The sequence below is a fragment of the Lissotriton helveticus genome, chromosome 7, assembly GCF_964261635.1.
Source record: "Lissotriton helveticus chromosome 7, aLisHel1.1, whole genome shotgun sequence".
Lineage (NCBI taxonomy): Eukaryota > Metazoa > Chordata > Amphibia > Caudata > Salamandridae > Lissotriton > Lissotriton helveticus.
This window is the reverse complement of record NC_136068.1, coordinates 325,899,550-325,927,350: the sequence shown is the minus strand read 5'-3', so window position 1 is coordinate 325,927,350 and position 27,801 is coordinate 325,899,550. Positions and strand designations below refer to the sequence as shown.

The 27,801-nt window shown below is 42.6% G+C and overlaps 1 protein-coding gene across 1 annotated transcript in view; it reads left to right on the top strand.

Moving 5' to 3' along the window:
• PTPRT (protein tyrosine phosphatase receptor type T) overlaps positions 1-27,801 on the top strand; it is a 1,693,536-nt gene that overhangs the window by 575,956 nt on the left and 1,089,779 nt on the right. Inside the window, exons 5-6 of the mRNA XM_078652140.1 lie at positions 15,220-15,335; positions 19,800-19,974. Of these exons, the coding sequence (XP_078508266.1) occupies positions 15,220-15,335; positions 19,800-19,974 (291 nt within the window). The remainder of the gene's footprint in view (positions 1-15,219; positions 15,336-19,799; positions 19,975-27,801) is intronic.

Here is a 27,801-nt window from a genome sequence, read left to right as displayed (position 1 = left end):
ATCTTTGCATTGTTTCCTGCCTTATCGACTTATCTGCCACCCAAAAATATATCTCGGACTCTGTTCCACAACTCCTTACTTCCTAAACTAATCTCACCAACTTTGGGGATTTCATTGCTTGATTACTCTAGCTGCTGTTGCCTTTCTACGTGTCTCCATTCACCACGTGGCAACTCTAGGTCTGAAGCGACCAGCTACAAGTGAGGAACCATCACCTGACCCGGTCTGAGCATCGAGTCCTTAGCCATTCGTCCTGTGTCCTGCCCACAGGTAAGCACTTTTGCCAGGCTGTCCCCACAAGAGTCCTCTTGGCATCACTCAAGAGGTGTACATCTAGCCTACAGGCTCCCGTTTGATGCCAGGTAACTGGCAGGTACTTGATGGCGGGGATAGGAGCCAGTAGCTTAAGGGGTCTGAGGCAGGTGTGCTATAGGTTGCCTCATAATCATAAAGCACAGGTACTGTTCGAGGAGATGACACCCAGTGCTTGAAATGGAAACATAGAGGTGCAGATACTCTGTACCAGAGTACCAGCTTGTTTCTGAGAAGTGCCAGTACTCTCAAGTTAAAAGCGTTACATTTCACTTTAGAAGTGCCGGTACTCTCCCTCTCGAAATAAAAAAGTGCTGGTCCACAGTAGCAGACAGTACCAGCACATTTATAGCACTAATGATCTCCCAAAATATCACAATATGTCAGAACTGTTAAACACCGGCGAGAGGTGCATGTGTTAACTGACAGAGTAGTATTAAAGGGGGCGCTGGATTCCAATAATCAAATATAGTGCTTCTTTATTACGCCGAAGCATTTTGTATAACACCTTCGCTGAGGCGGCTATTCCGCCGCAGCGCTAAGGGGGCTGGGGGGCGGCGCGGCGCTCACACGCTGGTGACGGAACCGCTCCGTCACCAGCCTCGGGTGAGCTGTGCTGATGACGGAGCGGTTCCGTCATGGCCCCGCCCGCTCAATAGAACGCGCCGCGCGGGCCATGACGGAACCGCTCCGTCATCAGCACAGCGCCACCGCGGCTGATGATGGAGCGGTTCCGTCATCAGCATCGATGTAGTTAAGCGCATTGAATTAAAACACTACTACCACTCACAGTGTAACAATTTAATGCATTGAAGTGAAATGCTACCGCATGTTAAATAAATAGTGTATTAATTAACATACAAAAGTGTTTCAATTAAGTGTATTAGATTGTATACTACAATGAGTGTCATTTATTAGAAGTGATAGCTTCTAAACATGAGTCATTTTTGCCCCTAAGCCCCTGGCCGGATGGCATGCCAGTGCGAACGAGAGACACATGGTTTATTATGTTCACCTTAGGCTTCGGTTGTGATCAGAGATGGGCCAACATTGTGGTTTATTAGAAACTGCTGGAGCGGTTTGTTTTAATTCCAAGATGCTCTATCAATCACGGCTTCACCGCTTGATCACGAGCAATTTCTGTATTCCACTTTGCCTCTATATCTTTTATCATCACATTTTTTTTAATAACAAACTTTATTTGTGTTTGTGCCAGTACATCACGGCCCCAGGGGCCCATTGCATACATCCACTTAGAGAATGTTTCATAAGTGTACCGGGATTGTGATACAGCAACATAGGCAAAATGGTCTATTAAAACTAGCTAACGTTATCATCACATTTGATTTGATGTGATGATGAAGGACAAAGAGGGACAGTGAAATAAGGCAATTGCCTAAGATTACACAATGTAATGATTGATAAATGGCAAAGAGATAGAGTCAAATAATCAAATAATGCAATTACCTAGGATAACACAGTTTGGTCAAGGGAGGAAGCCGGGATTGATGACTGGTTTCCTGGTTTCATGTTGTGCAAAAAGGCCACTAGATCGATATTCCCAAGTGTAAAACATTTGTGACCCCCCCCCCCCTTCCCCATGATGAGGCCAGTAAAACATGGAGAGACAAGTCAGTTACCATGTGCACCTTATTTCTCCTAGGTTGTTATCATACATGAAGCAACATTGTAGTCTAGACAATATCTGCAAAAGAGATGTTTTAATAGTGCACACCTTGTACTGAAGTATGTCAAAGTATTCTCAAATGAGATAATAAAGTGCAAAGAGGCACAATGAAGGAAGTCAGTTCTCTAAGAACACACAATTTGGACAAAAGGGAAAGCTGGGTTTTCCCAAAGTTTACCGATTTCACGTTGTGCAATTCTGCCAGTAGATGAGTTTCTGAATAATCTGTCAATATCTGTTGTGTTCGCATTTTACACAAAAGGGGGAAATCCCAACTCCTATTGCCTGGGGTTCACACATTTGAGTAGGTCAAATTAGATTGACAAACTAGAAATTGAATGTAATATTTTCAAACTTTTCCGTTAAGAACGCCTGTAACAACATTTATTGTCAATTTGTTATAAAAATGGTGCTGTAAATTCCATCATTTTACTCCAATTTTTTTGTGTTGTAAATACCACCAAATAGCCATGGGAAAATTCCAGCTTGCTAGCTATGATCACTATCTGAATTTAATTAATTTATCTTACGCCTCACCACTATCAAACTACACCAGCCGCCACTGGTCTACAGTATCAAAAGGGGCAAGAGGTATACTTGTCATCCACTAAGTACATTGTCACAGCTGTATCTCTAATACAAGCAGCTTCCTAATAAAAGTATATATCTGTTGGTCAAAATACAAAAGGGTATGTGGAGGGTCGAGGGGAAATATTTAATGACCTTTCTGCTCGCTCCCCTTCATCTAGATACTAAACACACAGAAGAGCAGACCAGGTCTATGAGTGGTGTGTGGCTGCAACAGTGACCGAGAGGCACTGGTGGTGAGTGCGTGAGACAGAGGTGTAAAGACTATTAGTCACAGAAAACTCAAAGAATTCCCATCAGACCACCTATGTGGTGGAGTTCTCGTCATGTGGGAATTACTGAATTGTGACAGCCCAAATTCGACCAAATAGTGTTGATACGGGACAAATTTATCAAGAGAATAGTCTCGATATACATCCAAAAGTGATGTGAATGAAAACAGTGCAGTGCTCAAAACATAACAAAAGGTAAAATCAACTACCAGGACCCAAAAGAACATTAAGATAAAAGTCCAAGTGTCAAGAGTTAAAAACACGCCAAGTAGTAAGACTACTTAGTGGCGCTGTGTAGTGTGGTCGACATGTTTCAGCCTAAAGGGCATCTAGCCCGGCTTTCTTCAGGACCTTTGATAAACAATTCTTTAATAAAGGCTACTGCAACTACATGTGAAAAATAAGAAATAACAAGAATGTGCTGATACAAAGTCACATATATACCAGGAACTTGAATACTTAAACGTCCACTGGAGAGAAAGAACATTGTCTTCTTCCCATCTTTGTGTGGGTGATGGCCTCACCTCCCGCCCAAAGCAGTCATGCGCACTTCTCTGTACGTAATGCAGGCTGCATTACAGCCTGCATAGAGAACATGCCCACACCTCCAGCCCCTGCCTGCATGCCTTGTCCCGTTGCCAATTACCAATCCCACTGCCGCAATGAAGCGTTGTGATTAGCTCAGGGGAGGGAGTCTGGCTGTCTACTTCCTGTTCCTGGAAGCAGACGCAGGAGAGCAGGAGCAACGAAGACACGGGACCCGGCTTCGAGGTAAGACTTCCTTAATAAAATATTTACAACACCCGTTCACACACACATCCCCACTTCCACTCACCATCCAGTGTTATTTCTAGCATTTACCATCTCACAGCTGTCCAGCGCCCCCCAGCACTTCTCAATGGCGACCTTTGTGCACCCATGCACAGCGGCCGTACCACTCTTGTGCAAAGGCACATATGTGGTTGTGACACATGCCATTACATCGCATTCCATTCTAACACATACTAATGCAAGGCACATTGCAACAGTAGGTGTTGCATAACGGAGATATTAACATCACTATTCCTACTTCAGTGAGTGCAACCCAAAACTAACCTTTGCACCTCAAACCCAACTGGAACTCTGGAATTCCTTTTTGAGCCCCCATAATACACCCAAAAATCAAATTTGACCCAAATGCCCACCCCAAATTTCATATTTTACCCCAAAACACACCCCAATTTTCATATCTTACCCAAAAACAGAACACAATTGCCATATTTTACCCCAAAACATACCCCAATCTTCATATTTTACATCCGAAACCCATACGTACCTGAAAAACTTTCATTTACCCCATTACTGAACTCATAATGCATTGTAAAAAAATGCGATGTAAAGGCACTTGCGTTGTCGGAGTTGCATTGTTAACAATGCACCGCCTGCATTGTAATGGTTATCTCCCGTGCCAAAGGCAACCCATAGGCTACGCTGTTTGAATCCATCTGCCCCTAGACCGTGCTCAGCACCACGGAGCCTTCCTCTTGGACACTCCACTGCTACGAAGCCAGCACCCTTCTCGCCATCAACCCTGGACGCAACCTCGCCTGCCAGGACCAACCTCTGCTCCGGACCGGACATCGCCATCATTGACGGCTGCAGTATCACCTGCAAGGTGCATCCTGACCATCAAAGAGGAGGCATTGCCATCACGTACAGAAGCACGCTCCGACTGACCATGCGCTCTAATGACCCAAGGGTGAGCATGTGCCACCTCAACTCCCATATCCGGACAAGCCCAAGCACATCCTCTGTGGCACCCTCATGTGCAGGACTCCCGTGCCATGGCTCCCCTTTCTCCAATACCATTGTAGACCTCATTGCACCCCAGGGTCTCCCATCCACTGACAACATCCTACTCTGTGAACTCAAGTTCCACCTGGACAACCCCAGTGACCAGGACATCATCCCCTCCTGGAGAAGGTCCCCTACGTCAGATGCAAGCAGCAAGTCACCTCAACAAGCCGCATAGCAGGTCACACTGTCGAGCATGTCACCTCCGCCAGCAGGAACTTCAACTACGGCCACAAGGCCAGACTCTCCTGGACCGACCATCATTGGTAACATCACATCTTCATCTTGCCCACCGGACGCCACCGCCATCATCGCACCCCCCTCGCTGCTGGATCTAGGCTTCCGAAGAACGTCTTGTCAACTCCCTCTGCACCAGCACTCCACCAACGCTTACAGACGATGACACCACAGCGCGCAACTGCCACCGATGGATCTCCAACAGTGCCAACATTCCGGCACCCCTCATGAACGGAACTGCATCATTACCTTCCGCTTGCCTGATGGCTACCACAGGGATAGGCTGACCCCATGCATTGATGGAGTTGCGTCATGGTTGTGACACGGCTGCAGCAATGCGTGACTTTAGCGCAGACAGATATGTCAGGATTCCAACGTATCTGTCATTACTTGCGTCATGGAGCGCTGTCCAGCGAATACAGTGCATCCACGCTGTTGCAAGAAGGGTGTAGTGAGTAGTGTTGCAACGCTCTCTTGTTGCAGCGCTGCAACACTTTTCATGACTGGGGCCCAGGAATGTGCACTATCTTATTGATTGTGCACATTCCTGCCCTATAGTTTTGTCGCAGGGCAGCACTGCAACATTGCTTGCAGCGCTGTCCAGCACCAAAACCTGCTGAGTGTTATCCCCATTTTTAAGACCAGATATTTTGTGGTGTTAAGTAACTGGCTCTAACTGCAGTTAGAGTTCGTTTTTTTGGTCTGCAGAACTTCAAGGATCCCCTTGTGAATATGGAGTAGTGGACTTCGCGGCCGTTTATGCATGGGAACGCCTCTCGTGTATATAATTATCGCTAACAGAAGTATCGATCGTTACAACAGACGTTTTTGCCTAAAAACTGTTGCTAATGGCAGTTAGTGACAGCTTGGTAATAGGGTGATAAAAGTATAGCGGCAGAAAAGTGCTGCTAATGCTGCGATAACTCCTTGAGAACATGCCCCTTGGTTTTGTTGTCTTACTGTCATCTGTTCGGTCACATAGTGTAATGTCAATGTGTAGTTCTTTTTTTTCTCTGTGTCCCATCACTGTTGTCCTACTGCGTCCATGACGAGTACTAACAATCGTGACCGTCTTCAGGGTCTTTAGTCTTTTCCATTTCCTAACTTCCCCTTATTGCAGTGATCTCCCTGTTTCTGTTACCTCTAAGCTGAGCCTTCTGAAGATAACTGTGCAGTTCTTCTGAAAACTACAAGGCAGTGAGGTAGGAATGGACTATAAGCCCCGTTGATATGGACTTCTCAGGCGATACAAGATTTGAATATGTTTTACATTTTACAACTGTTTTACAAGTCGTCTCGGGATATCACAATGGACTAAACTATGAAATCTACAACACTACTGTAGTGAATGGATACCCACCAAGTTTGGTAATAAATCTTCTTTATTCCTCAAGATATGCAGTACAGATAAAAAGGTGCTGCCAGCTTGTAAACGAACTCCAGACTGACCAGCACTCCACACACAAGCATAGTGACATACACACATTCTATGCATGACCTACAACAGTTCTATCATTGCTAAAGAAGCACTTCTAAAAATAACATTATAAGCATTACTACACATCCTCCTCCTAAAATAATAAAAAAACAAAATCAACTTAAAGAATTATTTACAGACAAAATCATTTAAAAATCTTGGAGTAACAACACTTCTACCACTTCTGGTAAGAACAAGAGGTTGCAAACTCTCAGCGACAGGAGGATTGTGATCACATTGAATTAGAGAAGAAGATGGCACAGAACTAGGCTCTTTACCAACGTTCTGAGGTTCTTCGACCAAAGACTCAGATCCAGGAAATGGAGTTGAAGACTGACTAACAATATTGTCACCGTCAGAGGGAGTTGAAGACTGACTAACAATATTGTCTCCGTCAGAAGACTCTGTGCTGGAATCCAAGGACACAACTGGAGTCAACCACCAAAAGTCACCACACACATCCCCCTTCTTGTTTTTACAAGGATCAGACCCTCTGGCAAAAGCAATCTTACTCATGTGATGAATGGAACCATCATCTAACAAGACGGTATTACGCATTACTTTAGTGATTGTCTTGGGATCAGAAAATCTAGGTTGTAACTTCCCAATTTTCTTGGAAGATTTAACTCTAACCAATTGGCCAACTTCAACGTGAGTATCTTTAGTACCATGTTTTCTATCATAATACAATTTGCTTTTATCCTGAGATTTGCAAATATTCTCTGTGACCTTGTCAGAATTCCAAGCATACTCTTTGCTTCTCCCCATCCACACAGGATTTAATTTGGAATACGGAAATCTGCCTCTCATTAAACCAAATGGACTTTCACCACACGTTTCATGAATAGTGATTCTATAAGACCATAACATTTTGTCAAGTTCGCCATACCAATTTTTTCTGTTCTTGTTGGCTAATTGCAAGGTTCCTTTAATAACCCTGTTGACCCTTTCTACAACAGAATTGCCTTGGGGATGATAAACAGCAGAAAATCTTTGCTTGATACCAGATGATTCCATAAATACCCTCATGGTATCAGATTTGAACTGAACGCCGTTGTCAGTTAGAATAGAAGCAGGAAGACCTTCTCTGATAAAACACTCATCCAAAAATGATATAACAGTTTCAGTGTTGACTCTGTTAACTACTTTCAATTCGATCCATCTGGAGAATAGATCTACTAAGACTAAGATGAACTTGATAGAATCATCTTGCCACACAATAGGTCCCATAATATCTAATGCTAATTCCTCCCAGGGTAATTTGGGACACCTAAGTGAGGACATTGGGGGATTAAGCGTTTTTTGACTTTTGTCAGAACACTCACATTGCACACAGTCTCGAACAGACCTTTCGATCTCCAAGTCAATGCCTGGCCACCAGTACAAGGCTTTTATAATTCTTTTTGTTCTGGATATTCCAGGATGTCCCTCATGGCCCAAAGAGATAATTTTTTGGCGTACTCCTAACGGTGGTATGAGTTTGTCACCACGACATAAGAAATCACCGTCAAGACTGAGTTCATCTTTGACCTCCCAGAATGGCTTCAATTGACTGTCAGTTTTAGTTAAGACAACCCAACCTTGGTTGACTTTTATTTTAACTGTTTCAAGAACATTATCCTTGCCAGAAGCTGAATTCCACTCATCCTTTGATAAGCCATGAGGATCAGAAAAAATTCCAGCAACACAACAATCATTCCAAGAGTTCAAATCAATTTCCTTCATTGGTAAGGGTAATCTACTTAAGAAGTCAGCGACCACATTCTTTGCACCAGGTACATACTGAATAGTGTAAATGAAATCTTGGAGTCTCATGGATAAACGAGCAATCCTGGCTGAAGCTCTGGACAAACCTTCCGTAGTGAGGAGCTTGGTCAGAGGTTTATGGTCTGAACGTAAAATAAACTGTTTACCCCAAATAAATTTACGAAAATGCTCCATTGCCCATACCACCGCAAGCGTCTCACGCTCGATCACAGAGTACTTTTCCTCACAAGGTGACAATGATCGTGAAGCGAAGGCTATGACAACTTCATCACCTTGTTGAGAAATCTGTGAGAGAACACTCCCCAAACCAACTCCACTAGCGTCAGTGGTCAAATAAGTTTTGGCGCACGGGTCAAAACCTTGTAGCATAGGCGCATTCACTATGGCATATTTGATTTCTTTAAATGCAGCACTACATTTCTCATCCCAAACAAAAGGTGATTTGTTCTTCATGAGAACACGCATGTGAAATGTTTTCTGTGAAAACTGATTAACAAATTTAGAGTAAAATTCAGCTAAACCAAGAAATGATCTGAGTTCATCCTTGGACTTAGGTTCAGGTGAATTCACTATTGCTTCAACTAATTTTGTTTTAGGTCTTATCCCTTCATCACAAATTTCATGACCTAAATACGTAACAGAGCTCTTTGAAAACTTGCACTTGCTGAGCTCCCCAACCAAACCATTATCAGCTAAAACCTTAAGAACTTTTCTCAGGAGATTGTCATGGTGATCTTTATCCTTTCCCATAATTAAAATATCATCCTGGAAAAAGATTACCCCTTTGATGTTTCCAAAAAGGTTGGTCATTAGCCTCTGAAATACTGCCGCAGCAGAGGCTAAGCCAAACGGCATTCTTTTAAATCGAAAACATCCAAATGGAGTAGCAAATGATGTAAGATGTCTACTTTCTGGATCAAGAACAACCTGATGATAAGCTGCTGATAGGTCCAAAGTGGAAAAAACTTTTGCATCTTTGGTTAAGGACAACATTTCATCAATGCGTGGAAGTGGATATTGATCAACCAAAATTTGACTGTTCAAATATCTCAAATCCACACATAAACGGGCCTTGCCATTGGCCTTGCGTGCGACGACCAATGGCGAAACCCATTCAGCTGCTTCAACAGTCTCAATAATATTAGCATTTAACAATTTATCAAGTTCGGATTTAACCTCATCCCTAATGATGAGAGGAATATTCCTGGCTTTGTGAATTTTAGAAATAGCATTGTCTTTAAGTCTGATTTGATGTGTAAAACCTTTCAGCTTGCCAATAGTGCCAGTAAATACAGAAGGAAACTCATCAATCACCCATTTCTTGGTGTCTTCACTTATGCAGGAAACCAACACTTGTTCCTTGCTATTGGGATCCAAAATTATGTGTAGACTTTTTTGATCCCTCCAACCCAACACTGAAGGACCATCCTTCGACACATACAACTTGCAAGTGGCATGCATACCTTTAAACTTGAAAATTAGTAGTCTGAACCCTAAAATCTCTATTGTGTTGTCGGTATAACTAACAGGTGAGATATCAGAAGGTTCCAACCAACTTCCAATTTGGTTAACAAATTTCTGATCCCAAACATTCTTGTTCACAATAGTATAGGGTGACCCAGAATCTGCAGCAAGTTGCGTCATGACTCCACCTAATGAGACTTGGCATAAGGGTTTACTAGAATCAATATCAGAAATGTTCAATACTACCTTTTTTTTAACTGCATTTTGTACAAGTAGAACTTCTTCATCAGAAGATGAGGTACAATCCTGTGCTACCTCTTGAATGCAAGCAATCTTACCTTTTGAATTTTTAAAGACTTTTCTTTTACAGACCTTAGCAAAATGCCCCATAACCCCACAGTTCAGACATTTAGTGTTCTTAGCAGGACACTTAGGATAATGAGCAAGGTGAGAATGACTACCACATCTATAACACACAGGTTCAGAGGTTTTCTTATAGTCAAAATTTTCTTTTTTAGCATTAGTAGACCTGAAATCTTTGTTACTTCTAATAAAAGATTTCCCTTCAGAAATTTTGTTTACGATTTCAGTTTCCTTTTTCTCACTGGAAAGAGAAGCCTTTGCGCAACGTTCTGAGAGTTCAGCTTTTTTAACCATGGCGATAATTTCTTTCAAAGTTCCATCACCTTCAACCCATAGTTTATTCTGAATGGTTTTAGTTTTAGTGTACATGACAACTTGATCTCGAATAAGATCATCATGAAGTTGAGCAAATTTGCACTTAACAGCTAATTTTCTAACTGCGGAAACGTAATCCTCAACTGATTCGGATTTATTTTGCTTGCGTTGAAAGAAGGAATGTCTGGTGACAGCAATGCAAACACAAGGGGAGAAATAATCATCGATATCCAAAAGTGCTGAATTGAAAACATCAATGTCACCAGCAGATCTATCAGTCTTGTCCAACTGATTGTAGATTCTTAATCCTTCAGGGCCAAGACCTAATAATAAAATCCTTTTTTTTCTTTCAGGAGTGAAAGGTCCACTAACATCTTCAAGATTTGCAACATAGTTCAAGAAATATTCTTTCCAATCTAACCAAGCAACAGGAGGATCACCAGGAACAACTAAAAATTCTCTTGGAGCATTTAGGTTCAGGCCATGTACAGGCTTTTCACCAGAAGAAATGGCACTGTTAGTGTCAGGCATAATGACACAAACCCAGAAAAAAAAAATAATATATGTAAATATCAATGTATATCTGTTTTATCTTATTGAGGAAAGATACAAAAATTATTGCAGGCAGCACCTTACTTGAATTTGATATTGTCAAAATAAATAATACTGATAAACGTTTATAAATACCAGAAAACAGCAATTGCCAGCGTCCAGAATCAAATCGGTGTGAAACGCGATGAAAATGAAGAAAAATCGGCATAAAACCAATCTAAAATGGCCGCCGACGTGACCTTACGTGGGGTCGTACCCACAATTCAATGCGCGAGTACCCACAATTCCATGCGCATGTAGTAGTGATGAGCAGTGCACTGACGCGCGATGACAAAGGAAGGTTCTGCAAGATGCCGCGACGTTCAAACTCACTGGAGCGGGAGCTAACACGCTGTAGCGGTTTGTGAAACGGTGGCGTTTGAAAGATGCAGAGTGGGTAGGAAGCTAAAATAAAGTGGTTTTCTTCATTTTTTTTTTTGAAAAGATAAATGAAAGTCTCACCGCACTAAGGCACAGCTGTTTTGAAGAGAAACGAATAGTTTTCTTTGAAACGAAGAGTTTTCTTGAATCCAGGATAACAAATGTAGAGTTGTATGAAGCAGGATATCAATTTCATTAGGAAATTGCCAGTTTCCCTCGTCGCCAAATTTGTAGTGAATGGATACCCACCAAGTTTGGTAATAAATCTTCTTTATTCCTCAAGATATGCAGTACAGATAAAAAGGTGCTGCCAGCTTGTAAACGAACTCCAGACTGACCAGCACTCCACACACAAGCATAGTGACATACACACATTCTATGCATGACCTACAACAGTTCTATCATTGCTAAAGAAGCACTTCTAAAAATAACATTATAAGCATTACTACAACTACCTTAATATTTCATTTTTTTCGTATGAACAGAAACCATGTGCTCTCAAGGATCGAGCATAAAAACAGCTTTATTTTTGAGCCTTCATATTTTACTGTAGTGATACAATACTGTAGACCTTTCACTGTGCAAATACATATATTTTTCAAAACATAGAGACAAAGGCGAGTCCTGATAAACATATCACAAAGAATCAAAATATATATATATATTTTTGGTATAACCTCTTACATGATCTAATCATTTTAGACTAGCATATGGGGGCCTCTTTCTTATTACAAATAAAAAATACCCTCTCGCAGTTTTACATAGACAGGTGATTTAATACTCCCACGTCTGGTGCTCAGGTCACCTATGCTAGCGAATTCGGAGATATAATGATGTTGGGCGATAATGAAGGGGATTCGGTTCGAAGTCTGGCAGGTCCTTGGAAAGTGCAAACTGCATGCCCCTAAAGGTGCGTTTCCTGAATCCTGATCAAATACTCTCATGTTTTCAGATTTTAATACTATGCTCCACTAAGAGATGGGGGTTTGGATAATGGGAAACATATCGGCATTGATGCACATTAGAAAAGTTAAATACATGCACTGCAACCCCCTCCCCTTATAAAGTTTACCCAGAAGACCCTGCACAGGCTGAAGTTATGGGTATGCAAATAGATTGTTTCTGAGTTTAAACAGAAAACCAAGTTCATGTTTGTAAGACCTACTCGGTGGCGCATTAACATATTTGCTGTCACAGGCGGTAGGGGGCACCCAGCACGCTGAAGGCGTGCCCATAAATGACTCACTTGGGCCCATGTGTTTTCCAATTAAGTTAATTGAGTAATAATGGAAAGAGTAGAGTCTGGAGCCCTGTTGTGCGTCGTCTTTCAGCTGCACACCCCCCCCCCCCCCCCCTTTGTTCCGCGAGCGTTCGAGTAATTAGCCGCCCGCCAAGGAGCTGTGCTGTGGGGTACGGCTCCTGCTAAGGGTCGGGCGATGCAAATTTGACAGCTGCGCCTGAAAATACTTGGAATGGCTTTTAATTGTTCTGGAAGGCGGTTGACATGCAAGGCTGGACTTCCTTCAGGGCCAGCTACGGTAATGACGTCAGTAGCTGATAGCAAGCATTTGTTTCCTTGCAAAATCTCATCTCAGATGTAACCTGAAGGAGAGGTTGCACAGCGGTCTGTCTCACTAGTTATCAAGGAGTGTGAAATAACCTGGTTGAAGTTTCAGATGACTGTAGGGCCCAAGCAGTCATTACTGGCTGGGCCATGGGATATGTCATGTTGTGAGGAGGAGATCTGGATCCTGCAGGCAAGAATCCTTTCAAGATAATAAACGCCACGTCCTATCCCAAGGAGTGGACCTGAAATGTGGAGAAGAGAAGAGTATTCTATAGGGCAGGGCAGCCTCGGGGCTGCCTAGTTGGAGAGTCACTGTCCCGCCAAAGTAAAGGAAATGTCACTCAAGTAGGACTCCAAAATAAAGTTTGGTTACAGCCAATATCTGGCTCTGAGTCTTCTGTTCGTAAATGTTGCATGACATACTTATGGCGTAAGTATAGGAAACATTCCTCTTGTCCACATTTATTGCACAGAGAAAATCCAATACCCTTCAAAAGGAAAATAGAATGTGGAGCAAAATTTACACGTTTGAAATAAACAAATTAGCAAACATATAAGAATGGTAACAGCATTGCTACTACTACTACTACTAATACTTCTACTATGGCTTCTACTACTACTAGTCGAGTACTCCTACTATTCAATCTTCTACTATAAATATTACTCTAACACCCCCACTATTGATTCTTTTACTTCTATACAACTCCTGCCACTCTTTCTACAACTGTTCCTACTCCTATTACTTCTAATTCTACTCCTAGCACTCCTACTACTACTATCCCTACTAATGCTATTAGTACTACTCCTACCAATACTTTGGCTTCTATTCTACTCCTGTTCCTATTGCTACTTCTAGCACCACTATCAATACGGCTACTTGTATGCCGCTCTTAATGTTGGGTGTATGGACAAAGTTCTCTCCTTGCCCTCTCTCATGGGGGGGGGGGGGTTGTGAGGAGAAGGACAGCGACCTTTGGAGGATGGACATTTACACTTGCCTTATACTTTCGGTAATCTCCTGAATCACAGAGTCCCACAATGGTGCTACTCTCCAATCGCCAGATGCAATTCATGTGCCTATTTTGGAAGTGAAGGTAACATTTTGTTGCTTTCCAGCACTACGCCACATGGCAGTCTGCAAGGCCTTCCCATGGATGTGCCACAAAAGGTTGCATGCAGTGGCGGCTGGTATTTGAAGGCGGTGAGGAGGTTGGGTCGTGGGGGTGGAGGGTGGATGGAATGAAATTTAAAAAAAATACAAACACCTGATTGCCGCAATCCATCGCGGACGCCTCCTCTCGGTCCCCTTCCTCGCTTCCAGGGCAGGATGCAGCTGGCTCCCAAAAGCAATGCAGCGTTGTGATTGGTCGGAGCTCTGTAGATCAGCGCTCAGCCAAGAATGGGAGACTTAGCATGTTCTCCATGCAGGCTGTAATGTAGCCTGCATGGAGAACATGCAAAGTGCGCATGAATGTTTGGTCGGCCCCACAGGTCTGGCCAAACATTCATTCGCACTTTAGGGAGTGCAAACCATTGCTATCCTCCCCTGCTCTGTCAGCAGAGCAGCCCTGCCTGCCCCATCCCGCCCGCAAAGCTGCTGCAACAAGGAAAAAATAAAATGCTAATAACTTAGAGTCATTATCATTTTATTTTTCCTTTAGTGACACTGCTTAAAAGCAGCCGTCACTGTCTGCATGAGATATCCAAGGGATGTGGTATTGTCTGATTCCAAGCCTGGTCAAGTCCTCTAACATAACTTGTTTAAGTATACAGTAGTGGTTAATCAGCTCACTTGCTGCTCTTCTGAAATGTTGAATTCATTTCTTCAAATATTAATCCATCGTTCGCTCTTTTTCCAAAAGAGATGGCTCTATTTTCCTCTGGGTCTGTTTCCCTAGGTCTAGATAGTGATAAAAGAACTAAAGTCTGGGAGCAAGAGTGTGCAAAGGGGGCGCACCCTAACATGTACATGAAGCTGCTCACATAAATCTAATCTTGCCTTGAATACTGTGTGCTGGTGGGAGGTTGGTGTCACTGTTCAAGATATCCCATGGGCTTGAATGCAAGGGACACTACAGACCACCACACAGGAGTCACTATGGTGAGTTAACCTGTACTAATTTCACAATTAGCCGCTCCTGCCCAGTAAAATGTAAATAAACAGCTTGAGAAAAACAAGGCAATTTTAAATAGTATTTTGAATAGAGCTGATGGAATTTTGTAGTAACATATCTGTAAGAGGAACCAAAAGGTGTGATATTACAATATCGTCTGTCTGGCACAATTACTGACGCCTTTTCCATGTATAATTTAATTGGATCTCATATTGAACTTCATCACTGACTTTTTTCTTCTTTCTACTTAGGGAAAGCTCCACATTTCCTGCGGCTTCAAAATGTGGAAGTGAACGTGGGGCAAAATGCCACTTTTCAGTGCATCGCTGGGGGAAAGTGGTCCCAACACGACAAACTGTGGGTCCAGGTACAGTGAACTTCTCATGTCTTTCTTTATCATACAACCAATAGTGGTTTCCATTAGTGTACACTACTCTGTACAAAGCTCCGGCAACATTTATTATGACCACAAGCCTAATGCACAAGTACAACACGAGACCTGGTAGTGGAAGGCTGATTTCTCTGTTGACCTATTCACCTCCACATCAATGCCAATCAGGTTATCACAATTGTTCAACCTAAGGTTTAGACCATAAGCCAATTTTATTACATTTTCGAAATCACTGAGGGGGCGGGAGGATTATTGACTTCTGGTAACATCACTTTTCTAGGAAAATCTTGGTTTCACCAATAGTAACTAAATTCTGAGGGTACCCACAGACTCACATTCCTAATATCCAATAATTACTGCCCCCCCACCTCCCGGCGTAATCGATGCCCCCTGTATTAAGTACTTTAAGGGTGCAGTGGTACCCGTGCAACTCCAAGGATATCGAGGTGAGGTACAAAGTGTTTCTAGTAGTTGCTTTTTGTGCTGATAACTTAACCGCATTGCTGCGGCGGCTATTCCGCCGCAGCGCTAAGGGGGCGGGGCGGCCACGTGGCAGCCGCATGCTGGTGACGGAACCGCTCCGTCATCAGCCGCGGTTGGGCTGTGCTCATGACGGAGCGGTTCCGTCATGGCCCCGCCCGCTCAATAGAACGCACCGTGCAGGCGCGAAATCAGTGCCGCACAAGCGCGGCGGCGGGGCCATGACGGAACCGCTCCGTCATCAGCAGAGCCCAACCGCAGCTGATGACGGAGCGGTTCCGTCATCAGCATGGAAAGGGTTAAAGGTGGAAGTATCTGCATAATGGGCATTATTTTACAATTAATACATGATGAACACTATTTATGATTAAGAAACAATATTTTTTTTGGCTTTTTAAAGGGGAGCTGTATTAGCCCATTATTTCCTGTGCTATTTATCAATATGCCAGACTTTTCCCAAAAAGTTTTCCTCTGCACTGTTACTTTATTTAGTGTTGCTCAAATGCCAGTGGTTGATTACAAAGCTACGAGATAGTTATAAGTCCTTTTCATATGCAAGTAAAACTGAATATAGTAGCTGTCGAACAAGTGGTTCAAGAAAGCCCACATAGTTAACGAGTCACCCGAATAGAAGCATATTCGAAGTTGAAATATCAAAATGAATAAAGGGCAGACAAAAAGATCTTAGTTAAGGCACAGTCTGGACTGTGATCTTACATAAAGCTTCAAGAAGCATATTTTTTTCTTCTAATCTAGAACAGCTCTGGAGTCTGGTTCCAGGTTTACGCGACATGTCTTAGGGAGAACAACAACTTGCAGCTCTGACATCTGAGCCAAGATAATCATAGCTGGTGTTCAAGGAGGAGGGGTGCAGTGTCTAACCTTGTTGCGTTAAAGGCAAATGTTTATCAGCTAGGAATCGTGTCCGATTACGAACTACTCTCAAGATGTGTGAGTCTGATTAAATATAGTTTACCAGGCATAGCACTTATAATTCTTGAAAGAATTACATTTTATTTGTGTTATACCGAGGCGGTCGTCTGCCTGATTGCAGACCCCTGCAGTCTGTCCAGTGCAGGCACTTCAGTGGGCGGCAAACCTGTCTTGAGGCTCCCATTCATACCAAGGTCAATGAATATCTGTGACATATGGGAGAATCTGGGTTACCTCATCACATACTAAATGGTAGGGGGGCATCATTTTGCGTTGCGATAATGATGGGAGGTACCAGCTAAATGCTGTGTGTAGTGGCTTATTGGTCTAATGCAGCCACTGTTGGGACCTGTGTTTGACCTCGTGGTCACAGTTTTAAATCTCGGCAGGTCCACTCAATCTTTCAGTCCTCTCAGGTGAATAAAATGAATACATTTGAGCTGGGTAACTTTAAACATATGTTGTTCAGCTCCAAGGTATCCTTCTGGGTGTATGTTCGCTTTACAAATACGCACTATGTTAGTTTATATTAAATTCATTGTTGCAACTGGCATGGATGCTCCTCAATCCCCCACCCAGTTTTACAATTACTGGAATACAATTTCTGTTCAAACCAAGTCTCTCATGAGCAACAATTACACGATCAGCGTAAGCATAAGGAGAAATTATGCATAATACCCACATTTAGGTGAAAATACTCTCCCATAAATAAAATTAAGTGCACCCCTATTCAACAGATGTTCTGTCACACAAAGGGGTCGATTCCGATCCCGTAAAAAGCGCTCCGAATCGTCGTACGGAGCATTTTTTTCCGTACGAATCGTAACCGTCCCCGTACGAACGACGTAGTATGATCCACACCCAATGCAGCTATCCGTACGAATCGTACCAGGGACCGTACGAATAGAATTCCCGTACGAATCGCCCTCGAAACCCGCTGTACACGACGTTTGTACGGTTCGCGGCTGCTTTTTACGACCCGGCAAGTACGATCCGTGTTGGGTACGCTCCGTACGACCCTTTTTCTACGGGAGCTGGAAACTGCCGTAAAATGAGAGTTCGCCCCGAACAGGTACGGAACGGCCCCCCCCGGGTACGACGCGTACACCCCATGATCGCAGGGGTACGCGCTGTACCCCTGCGATCATGGGGGGTACGTGCCGTACACCCAGCGTACATGGGGTACGTGCTGTACCCCATGTACGCTGGGTGTACGGCACGTACCCCATGTACGCTGGGTGTACGGCACGTACCCCCCATGATCGCAGGGGTATGGCGCGTACCCCTGCAATCATGGGGTGTACGCGCCGTACGGTGTGTATGTGATTGTGTGCTGTTCCGTACGAATCGCCCTTACCTGACGTGGACCGTACGACTCGCATCCAGGTACCCCGGTCGGGATCGTAATCGTCGGGTCGTACGGCGTACGTACGAGTCGTACGGAAACGGCTCTGGATGGGAGTCATACGGACGGTGATTTTTAACGGATCAGAATCGACCCCCAAATGTTATTTTTCAAATCAGCACAGTCAATTCCAAAGAGCTACTATCTTCATACTTCAAGTTGCTCGCCAAGTGGAGATCTACCATCCCAAGGGAACTCCTGGCCTTCTCCAGAATTCCTCAGAATAGAAGAATTACTCAACTTTCTCACATAGATCTCTTTCAGAAATGCAACAAGCACTCAAACAGAAAATCTTCCTCTTCTGCATTATCTGCACCACACATGCTCTTTCACAAATACACAGTCTTCCTTCTATGTCCTTGGCGATTGATGGTTTTGCACTCCAAATAAAATTGTACCCTCCACATGCAGATATATTTTCTCAAACTTTATATTTACCTTCACTTAATTTACCTAGTTACCTACTGCCGTTTTATTTAGCATAAGTAAATAGTTCAGGCATAAGAGCAGGGGTGCATATGTCGCTTGTTTGACGCCTTCTTCAGGGATGAGGAGTTTAACTTCTCCAATAGTCTCAGGTGTTACTGAGCTCCTTCAGGTAGCACATTTATGTGGGTTTCAAGGTTTTGACCTGACTTGAGGTTTTCATACCTAATTATATTTTATCTGGCACAAAAAGAGTTATACCATTCTGTATATCTTCTACGATGCAGGCTGTATTCCACCAAAGCATGGGACAATCCCTGAAATATCAATTTCCCTAACAAAATTTAATCGCAGACAAGAGTTTATCCCTGGCACTGAGACATGTACAGATGTACAAATTCTTGTATACATTCTAAACTATTGGCAGTTGCTCTAGGGAGCATTCCAACCCATCATGTTTTGCCTACCGGGCCATTCTAGACAAAGGCTAACTTAGTTCATCCCAAGCTGCTTGGAGTGGCCTTCTCAAGAAGGCAACACAAGCGTCCCCAGAGTGGTTTCAGCTTTTATGTAAGCTTGTCTGTGATGTATGGTTTGAACCATTTGGCATGCGGTCTTCCACCATCCACATACATCCATTGCGGACAATCTTCCTAAACAGAATCTCAACAAACCCAGGGAAGATGATATTTCTTGACATACATTTTCCCTGCAAAGAGGAGAAATCTTTGAGATGATGTGACATTTAGCACACATGCATACACAATATATGATCATGTGAGAGTGTCCACAAAAGGTGAGGTCTTTGTTTATAATAAATGGTCTCTTTTCGCACATGTGAGGTGCTTGCACACACAATCACATAAATCATTTTGCCACATAGATGAGACATATTGTATAATGAGATTATACTTATTACTTTCATTCATGCATTTGCTTGTTCATTAATCCTCTCCCATATTTGGGGTTGCACTCATAAATAGTATTTATGGGATCATCATTTACAAGTAGCGATACATAAAAAACATTTTAGTAATATTAAACAGGCTGAAAAGTGGTACAAGACCAAAAAGAGGATCCAGCATAGGGAGTAAGCGTGGTCGAGGGAGCTATTTTTTATAAGAGTGGATTTTTGTAGCCTTAGATTCCTTCATCTGTCCCCAGATAGACTTGTGTATTTCTTATGTTCCCTATAGCAATGGAACGGGAAGGACACAGCTCTCATGGTCACCAGGGTGGTTAACCACCGACGCTTTTCTGCAACTGTCAGCGTGGCGGATACCTCCCAGCGGAGCATCAGCAAATACAGATGCGTCCTTCGCTCAGATGGGGGCTCAGGAGTCTCAAACTATGCTGAATTAATCGTGAAAGGTAAGTGCATAAGGATGTATTGTATGGTATAAAAAAAGTAATACTGACTATGACTCTGAAATGGCAAAGCTCATGGCGTCCAAACGATCCCACCCAAGGTTGCACCAGAGTTATTGGTTTTGTTTTTCAGTCTCTGCCAATTACCCCAAAATGCCAGTCAATAAATTGATGCACAATTAAGTGACTGAATGAGAGAATAAATCCTTAAATTGAGGGATGGATAAATACATAGATGAGTGGGTAAGATAAAAATAAAAGACAAAAAAACACTTTGAAAAATGAATCATATGCTCAATACATGGTGTTTAAGTGAATGGATAACTGGGGGGATACAAAAAAACTGGATGTAGGACCACAAGGGTAAAATCACTGCTTCAATGATGGGTGAGTGATAACCCGGAGGAATAAATTGTGAGTTTCTAAAAGTGCATTGTGATGCTTTCTTGTGTGGAGATGTTTGTGGTACTTCTGAATTTGTTAATCAATAGAGTGAGCAAACTCCTAGCCACAAGTTACAATTAGAGAGGATTTAAGCATGACCAGAATGTATGATTCTTAGTAGCATCTCCTCATCTAAATCTGTCTTTTATAAGTTAATACAGATGGAATGGGCGTAACAATGTAAACCTTTGTTTTCGGGGTGGAATTCCATTTGGAATACCCAATTCTATGGGGACTAACACTCACATTTACCACCTCCTTGATTTACCACCTACTTCTAAGGGAAATTAAGAATGTTAGCTGGAAAGATGCAAATTACTATTAGATGCTTAAACTTAGCATTAGGAGGGGACCTTGAAGAACTTGCTATGCACTTTCTTCCCGAACCATAAAGCGGCTTTACCAGCTGGATTTTCCAAATTTACAAATCCGATGTTCCCGCTCCCTGTAAGTCCGGATGCAGGAATACCGTCCACTTATAAATGGGCTGAGTGGTATCCCACTCAGAGATGTTAATCCTTCCAGCTCGGAATCTGCCCCTAAATTGAGTTGGAACTGAATTGATCTTAGGATCATGGGGAGAGAAATGGAAACATCATAGATTTCTGTTATGTGCTTAGAGAAACAGACTACATCCCTTGGTATACGTCAACATATGGTATTTGGCGGGTGGATAATGACGTTCAAATGTTATTCTTCACCACCATGACTTAAAAGCACGGGGATAAATTAGGCACTACTATAAGTAACATTAACAGCGTTGTGTTTTCAGAGAGTAAATTTTTTTTAACTGAAAATATTAACTGCCTATTTTGTTATTAACTATGCCATTATTAGAACAAAAATAGTTTTCAGAAAATAACTTTGTAGAAGAAATAAGTCACAATAATGCTCCATCAATTTTGGAACGTTGGGTCGTGTTCCATTTTAGTGCAGCAGTGATTGGTTAACGATTGTATATTATTTTTCAATGCAGGGGTTGTTGGGCACTATACTATCTTAAGAGTATATGTCATATGTTTTAGCTACAGTCTTTTTTATCATTTATGTCGACATCTATAGAGGCAGGCTAAGTGCAGTTTGTATGACGAACAGTATACTGCACACTAAAGGCATGTCATGTTACACAGTGGATTAGAGTTTTTAAACAAAATGCAGTCTTTTTCAATTACACGTATCTTGAAGCTATTTGGCGCCTTGGTTTTATTCAGTATATATTTCAGAAGGGATAGTTGAAGGCTATGGCATGCATTCCCTTCATTCAGGGGGTATCGTATCCAGTCATATGTTTGTGACATATATACAAGTACAGGGTACATGCAGGACACAGTTGGAGTATATCATGAAAAAACGAAATTCACCGAAAAATATTTTGTTGATCATAATAAAGGTTCTCTGTGAAGCAGAGATAGATCTCAAACTGTATTTAGAATAAAACAATATTAAAAATTCCCAGAAAGATTTTTGTTGTCATGTAATGTTCGATCACAACCCTGAAACATTGCGAGTTACTCTAGCTCTCCAATGTTAACACTCCTCCTCCCTTGTTTACATCTGATAATTTGACTCTTGATGTCCTAAACAAAATCAAAAAAGATACCACAAATGTCGTTTAGAAAATATTTAAGGAATAGTTATTGACAGTAGAGCTGAAGCCAGTGTGTTGTAGAGCACTTTAACCCCTTCCGTGCGGGGGTAATTCCCCCGCTGTGCTGGGGAGCGGGGGGGGGCACGCGCAGCGCCCCCATGCTCATGACGAGCTCAGCTCGTCATGAGGCACGGCGCTCGTGTGCACATGACGAGCTGAGCTCGTCATGAGCAGACCCGTTCCCATGGAACGCTCAGCACAGCAGGGGAATTATCCCCGCATGTGAGCGTTCCATGGCTCATGACGAGCTGAGCTCAGCTCGTCATGAGCACCGGAGCACTGTGCCTCATGACGAGCTCCGCTCGTCATGAGCATCGATGTGGTTAATAGAGACAGCAATAAGTGACCTGAATGTGTGGTTCCAAAATGAACATTGATTGGCAAAGCCTGTAGGTCTCACCCTTGATACTGTGCACTGACCAGGTGGCTGTCCCCCTTTTCGGGTTGAAGCCTACCCAACAGCACAGCCGGCTGGGGACATTCGGAAAACTTCCCTGGGAATGCATTCCCCTTTTGCTTATCATTAACTTTGTGGTTCGTAGCTCACCTTTGCTTGAGTTCATTTTGCCTAATAATTTATTTTAGGCTGTCCAACTAGAGTTCATTCCTTCAGCAGCGCACAGCCTGTTTACAAGCCCCACTTTTATTCTTCCACCAGTGCTCCTTGATGTAAACAGGCCTTTACATCTTTTTCTTATCTTGTCACATTTGCTGTGCATTCAGAGACAGAGGTCAAATGGCAGGTTTTGTTTTTTGAGGGAGCTTGGTGTTTACTTTTCTTTCTCTGAGTTCAAAGTGAGAGAATTTTTGTGACAATCATACTGGCTAGTGGTGGTGTGCTGGAGAAAGTGTACAAACAACAAAATTTATATATCTTTGCAGATATTTCAGAATATATCTGAATTAGAAAAACACAAATCAAACAATTTTCTTTTGATAATTTTGAAGTACGGTGAAAATAAATACTTTCATATTATTAAAATAAATAAATACAATGGGTGATGATATTTTCAAACATTATCATTTGCGCACTGTATAGTTTTATCAGTAAAACTGTATGTCTGTGCAAATATGAATGTTATTTCAATTGAAAATGTGTTGTCTGTAATGACTGCAGTGTGCTACCACTCCATGCATACTCCATTTTACGCCACTCCATCTACTCTGCACCACTCCACCCCACCGCATTCTACTCTGCACCCCTCCATTTTACACAACTCCACTCTGTAATAAGGCACGCTACTCTGTACCACTCCCCTCAGCACCAATGCACTCTATGCCAATCCCCTCTACGCCACTCTGCTCTAGTTTGCACCATGGCACACTTTGCCATTACACTCTATACCACTCCAGCCTAGGCCACTCTACTCTAATCTACACCACTCTTTTCTATGCCATTCTATGCTGCAACACTATGCTCTATGCCACTACACTTTACGCCAATGCACTCTTCTACTCTGTACCACTCCACACTACGCCAATGCACTCTATGCAAATCCACTCTTCGCCACTCAAATCCACTCTTCGCCACTCAAATCTACTCTGCACCACTGGAATCTATGCCACTGCACTCTATGCCACTCTGCGTCACTTTACTCTACTCTGAACCAATCTACTTTACACCACTTTCTGTGCCACTCTACTCTAACCACTGCACTCTATGCCGTTGCACCTTATGCCAGTGCATTCTACACCAATTTACTCAAAATCAATGCACTTTATGCCACTGCACACTACGCCAGTCTACTCTACCCCACAGCACTCTACGCCACTACACTCTACTCTGCAACTCTCCTATGTATGCCACTGCATTCTGTGCCACTCTACTGCATGGAAAATATATTCTAAATATTTGCGAAAATCCATCCAGTTATGACTTTGAGATTGTGTTGACTTTGGCATAGTTAAATCTGCTTTAGCCACATTAATTGGAAGGGTCATTTTCTGACCAATAGCTGTAACATACACACAGCTCCCAACGTTTCACTATTGATAAGTGACATCTGCGTGTATAAAAATGGGTAGGCTCCATGTAAATATAATCTTTAATAAAAAATTACGGAAATAAAAAAATTAAAACATGTTGTGGTTCAGAATCTAGAGTTTTTATTCTCAGTTTTCAGGTTCCCAACAGTTATGTCCAGAGAACGTGCTGTCAATCAGTCCCAATGAGTAGAGCTTCTGTTTAGTTTACTGCAGATGTTGAGTGCACCCAGAACCAGGATGTCAAATCTTCAGTGCTAAAGGAAATACTGGCTATTCCCAGTACGCTGTCGAGATGTTACATGACACACATTCTAATATTTGTTATGCAGCTCTTCATATCACACTTTTGCCATTTCAAAGCACTGTAATAAAAGGTGTTACTTTCAAGAAGTTTAACGGTAATCCGTTTGGTAATTGCTCATTGAAAGTCGATGTGGCACTGTCAGGCTTTCAGTTTGTTACCGGAAAACTACTGTATATGTTAACAATGAGCATTAAATTCACCCAGCCAGCTTAAAAGTAAATACCTATGATTTTTTTGGCAAATGTCAAATTCTCAATATGAATGTCGGTTTAGCTGACTCAAATATTCAGTTGTCTCTTTTGTGGTCTTTTGCAACTTAATTCAAATCCACATTTTACTCTTCACCCCATGTCATTTCTTTACTTTGATGCAAGAACCACCCATCTAGCATCCTTCGCCTTTGGTTATTCCAGAAACTCTTGGCCTCATTTATGAAAAGTGGCGCATCGCTGCGTGAAAACAGCGATGCGTCACTTTTCATTGCGCCCTCCTTGCGCCAATAATGATGCGTCATATTTACAGTATGACGCATCATGTCGCAAGGAGTTACAGATACGTCAGTATTTCTGACGTGTCTGTAGGCGCAAAAGTGACGCATTGCTGGAGTGTGCCACAAAAGTGACGCAACTCCAGCAATGTGTCCTTTCACATGGGGCAAACCCCATGTGAAAGGGCCTGCGTCAGTTTTACGCCTGCTGTGAGGCAGGCGTAAGATTTTGACGCATTTGAGTCCTAGAAGTGGCGTAGTGAAATCTCATAGATTTCACTGCGTCACTCCATGACCCTTTCTTGCGTCAATACGCCCCCCTTGCATACATTATACCTGCATCTACCTAGATGCGTCACTTTGTAAATATGGCGCAACAAGGCGCATTTTTTACGACGCTGGTGCGTCACAAAAAGTGACGCACCAGCGGCGTAAAAGTGACGCACAGCCTCATAAATGAGGCCCTCTATGCTCAGGTGAATGAACATTAAGTACACACCTCATTATATGTATCAGCCTTTAAACAACAAAAACATGAACAGAAGTTATTTAATAATGGTTTCAGCTGGCTGCAATCTTGATTTTCTTGGATAGCGAGCATTTTTTGCTAGTTTGCTAGTTAATGCCCTTGGGATCCTGTAGATCGAGAAAGGATCCCGAGAGACTCTTCCGAGCACCCTAGGCTTTGCATTGTATGGCTGGAGAAACAGACGCATTTTTAGTATTGCCAATATGAAAATCTGACCAAATGTTTCCGCATAATTAATTCATGCTAAATGAAAACAGATGGATGCATCAAGAAGTATGTATTATCTGCAAGCAGGCCGAAGCAATTAGCAGGCCCCACAAATTGCGCATTTCAGTGCATCTGTTTGGAAGATACAGGAAATGTTGTATACTACACATTCTCTGTGAAAATATTTGTGCACCTCTGAACAATGCTGCGTAGGAAGCCAGGGCTGGCTGCCCGCAAAACAGAAGTGTTTCTAAACATAAGAATATGATTGCGCACAACACTGAAATATGGCATAAAATATTTTTATCATGCCAATTTTCAGAGTAACACAAATAGTCAGAAACAGAAGGAAATCTTGGCATGCAATAAATGTAAATGTGTTACTTTGTTTTTGAGCAGCTCACCGATATTATTTTATTCTCAATGAATAAATTATCGCTAGCCTCGGAGTCCATACCACAAATGCGATGTACATTTGCACACAATTACATAGCATTTTACGTGAGTCCCAAAGATCTGGCTTAAATGTGACATCCATAATACAATTGTCCCTTCTTTATTTCTGTGTAAACATGCAGGGGCAGCTTCAGCGGGGAACATCCTTTACAACGCGGTAATGACACCGCAGTGCCATTACAACGCGGGTTTCACAATGCAAGTCGTTACCACGACTTGCACTGGAGGGCGCTCTAGGCTAACGAATAGTAGATTTACTATTCCAGCACCTTCCCTACTGTACGTAGGCTGGTGTTGGAATAGTAAATCTTACTATTCCTAAGTCCAGCACCCTACAACGCAAGTTGTGGTAACGACTTGCGTTGTTAAACCTGCGTTGTGATGGTCTGCGGTGTTTCATACCGCGTTGTACTGTCATACATCCGCTTCAGCGCTGGTGGTGCACCAATCGTTGTTGGTGCTGCCCAATGACCTCCTTCTACAGGGATTTCCTCAATATCACCATCCCATGTCCTTGTCTCCTATCCATAGCTCCTCTCGCACAGTTGTTTCTTTTATAGCACTCCTCCTCCTAATACAAGTGTGTAAATGGATGTATAGGAAATATATTATATGAAACAGAGAGGACTACAAGGTCCCATTTCACCCATAATGGTAGGCATTATATGTTAGGGGTACTTGGTTTAGATGAACACAAACTCATAGCATAACACACTTGTAGAGATTGATTATGTTAATCAGAATTTAATATTAATATTAAGGTTGTGTATGTTATTACGAATTTAATATTACGCAAAGGAGCCCTATTTAGCAATCTTAGAATAAAATAAAAAAATACATGAAAAAAAGCTTGTAGACCCAAGCCGAGCATTTTGCTTGCAGTTCAATGATGCCGATTCATAGCTCAATGTGCTATATAATAGGATTATGACTTGTGATTTCAAGTAACAATTTTTTTTGGGATAAAAGTAGAAACCCACTGTGCTGTTACAAAATACAAACCTGTGATCTGCATGTTACTTACCCATCGTGCTTTGCACTATCCACATTAACCATCTATGCTTCTTTATTTTGAGTTTACTATTTGACTAGACAAAGCAAAGATCTTTACGGCATGAACATTAACCACCAGCATTATGATGCAGTTGTTATTATCCCCATAAAAACGCTGGACACACAAAGATCTCTATAGGATGCTTATGTCTTGCGTTTCATGCTTGGCCTGTCTGCTCTGCCTCCCACACCAGTCAGTCGCACTGCCATAATGCTAGCACTGTCAACCTGTTTAATCAATCCTCTGAAATGTTAGACTTGGTTTTGAATTGCATGTGTAATTCACTCAAAGGGTTTGATCAGGGCCAGTCTAGCACTAGCGGGCATCAGGCATTTTCCCGGGAGGCTGGAAGGGTGAGGACAGTTTTTTTGTTACTTGGGGCCGGTTTTGCAGCTGCGCTGCAATATCAGCCCCCAGTACCAAAAGCAGCAGTACTTCACACTTGCTCTCCACCCCATCCCTGGGGCTGGTCCTATCAAAATTGCCAGGGCTGCTTGGCTTCCTAGTCTGGCTGTGGGTTTGATGAGTAGGTTGAGAAAAGTGAGTGCCTCGTGCTCCCTGCTATAAAAATTTGGGGGCATATTGTCAAGACTGGCGATAACATTATCGCCGTTTTAGCGGCAGAAAACTGCTGCTAAAACGGCGATAATGGGCTTGATAATTGTCAGGGCCCGCGCCAGAAAGACTAATATCCATAGGAGCGAAGATAGTGCCC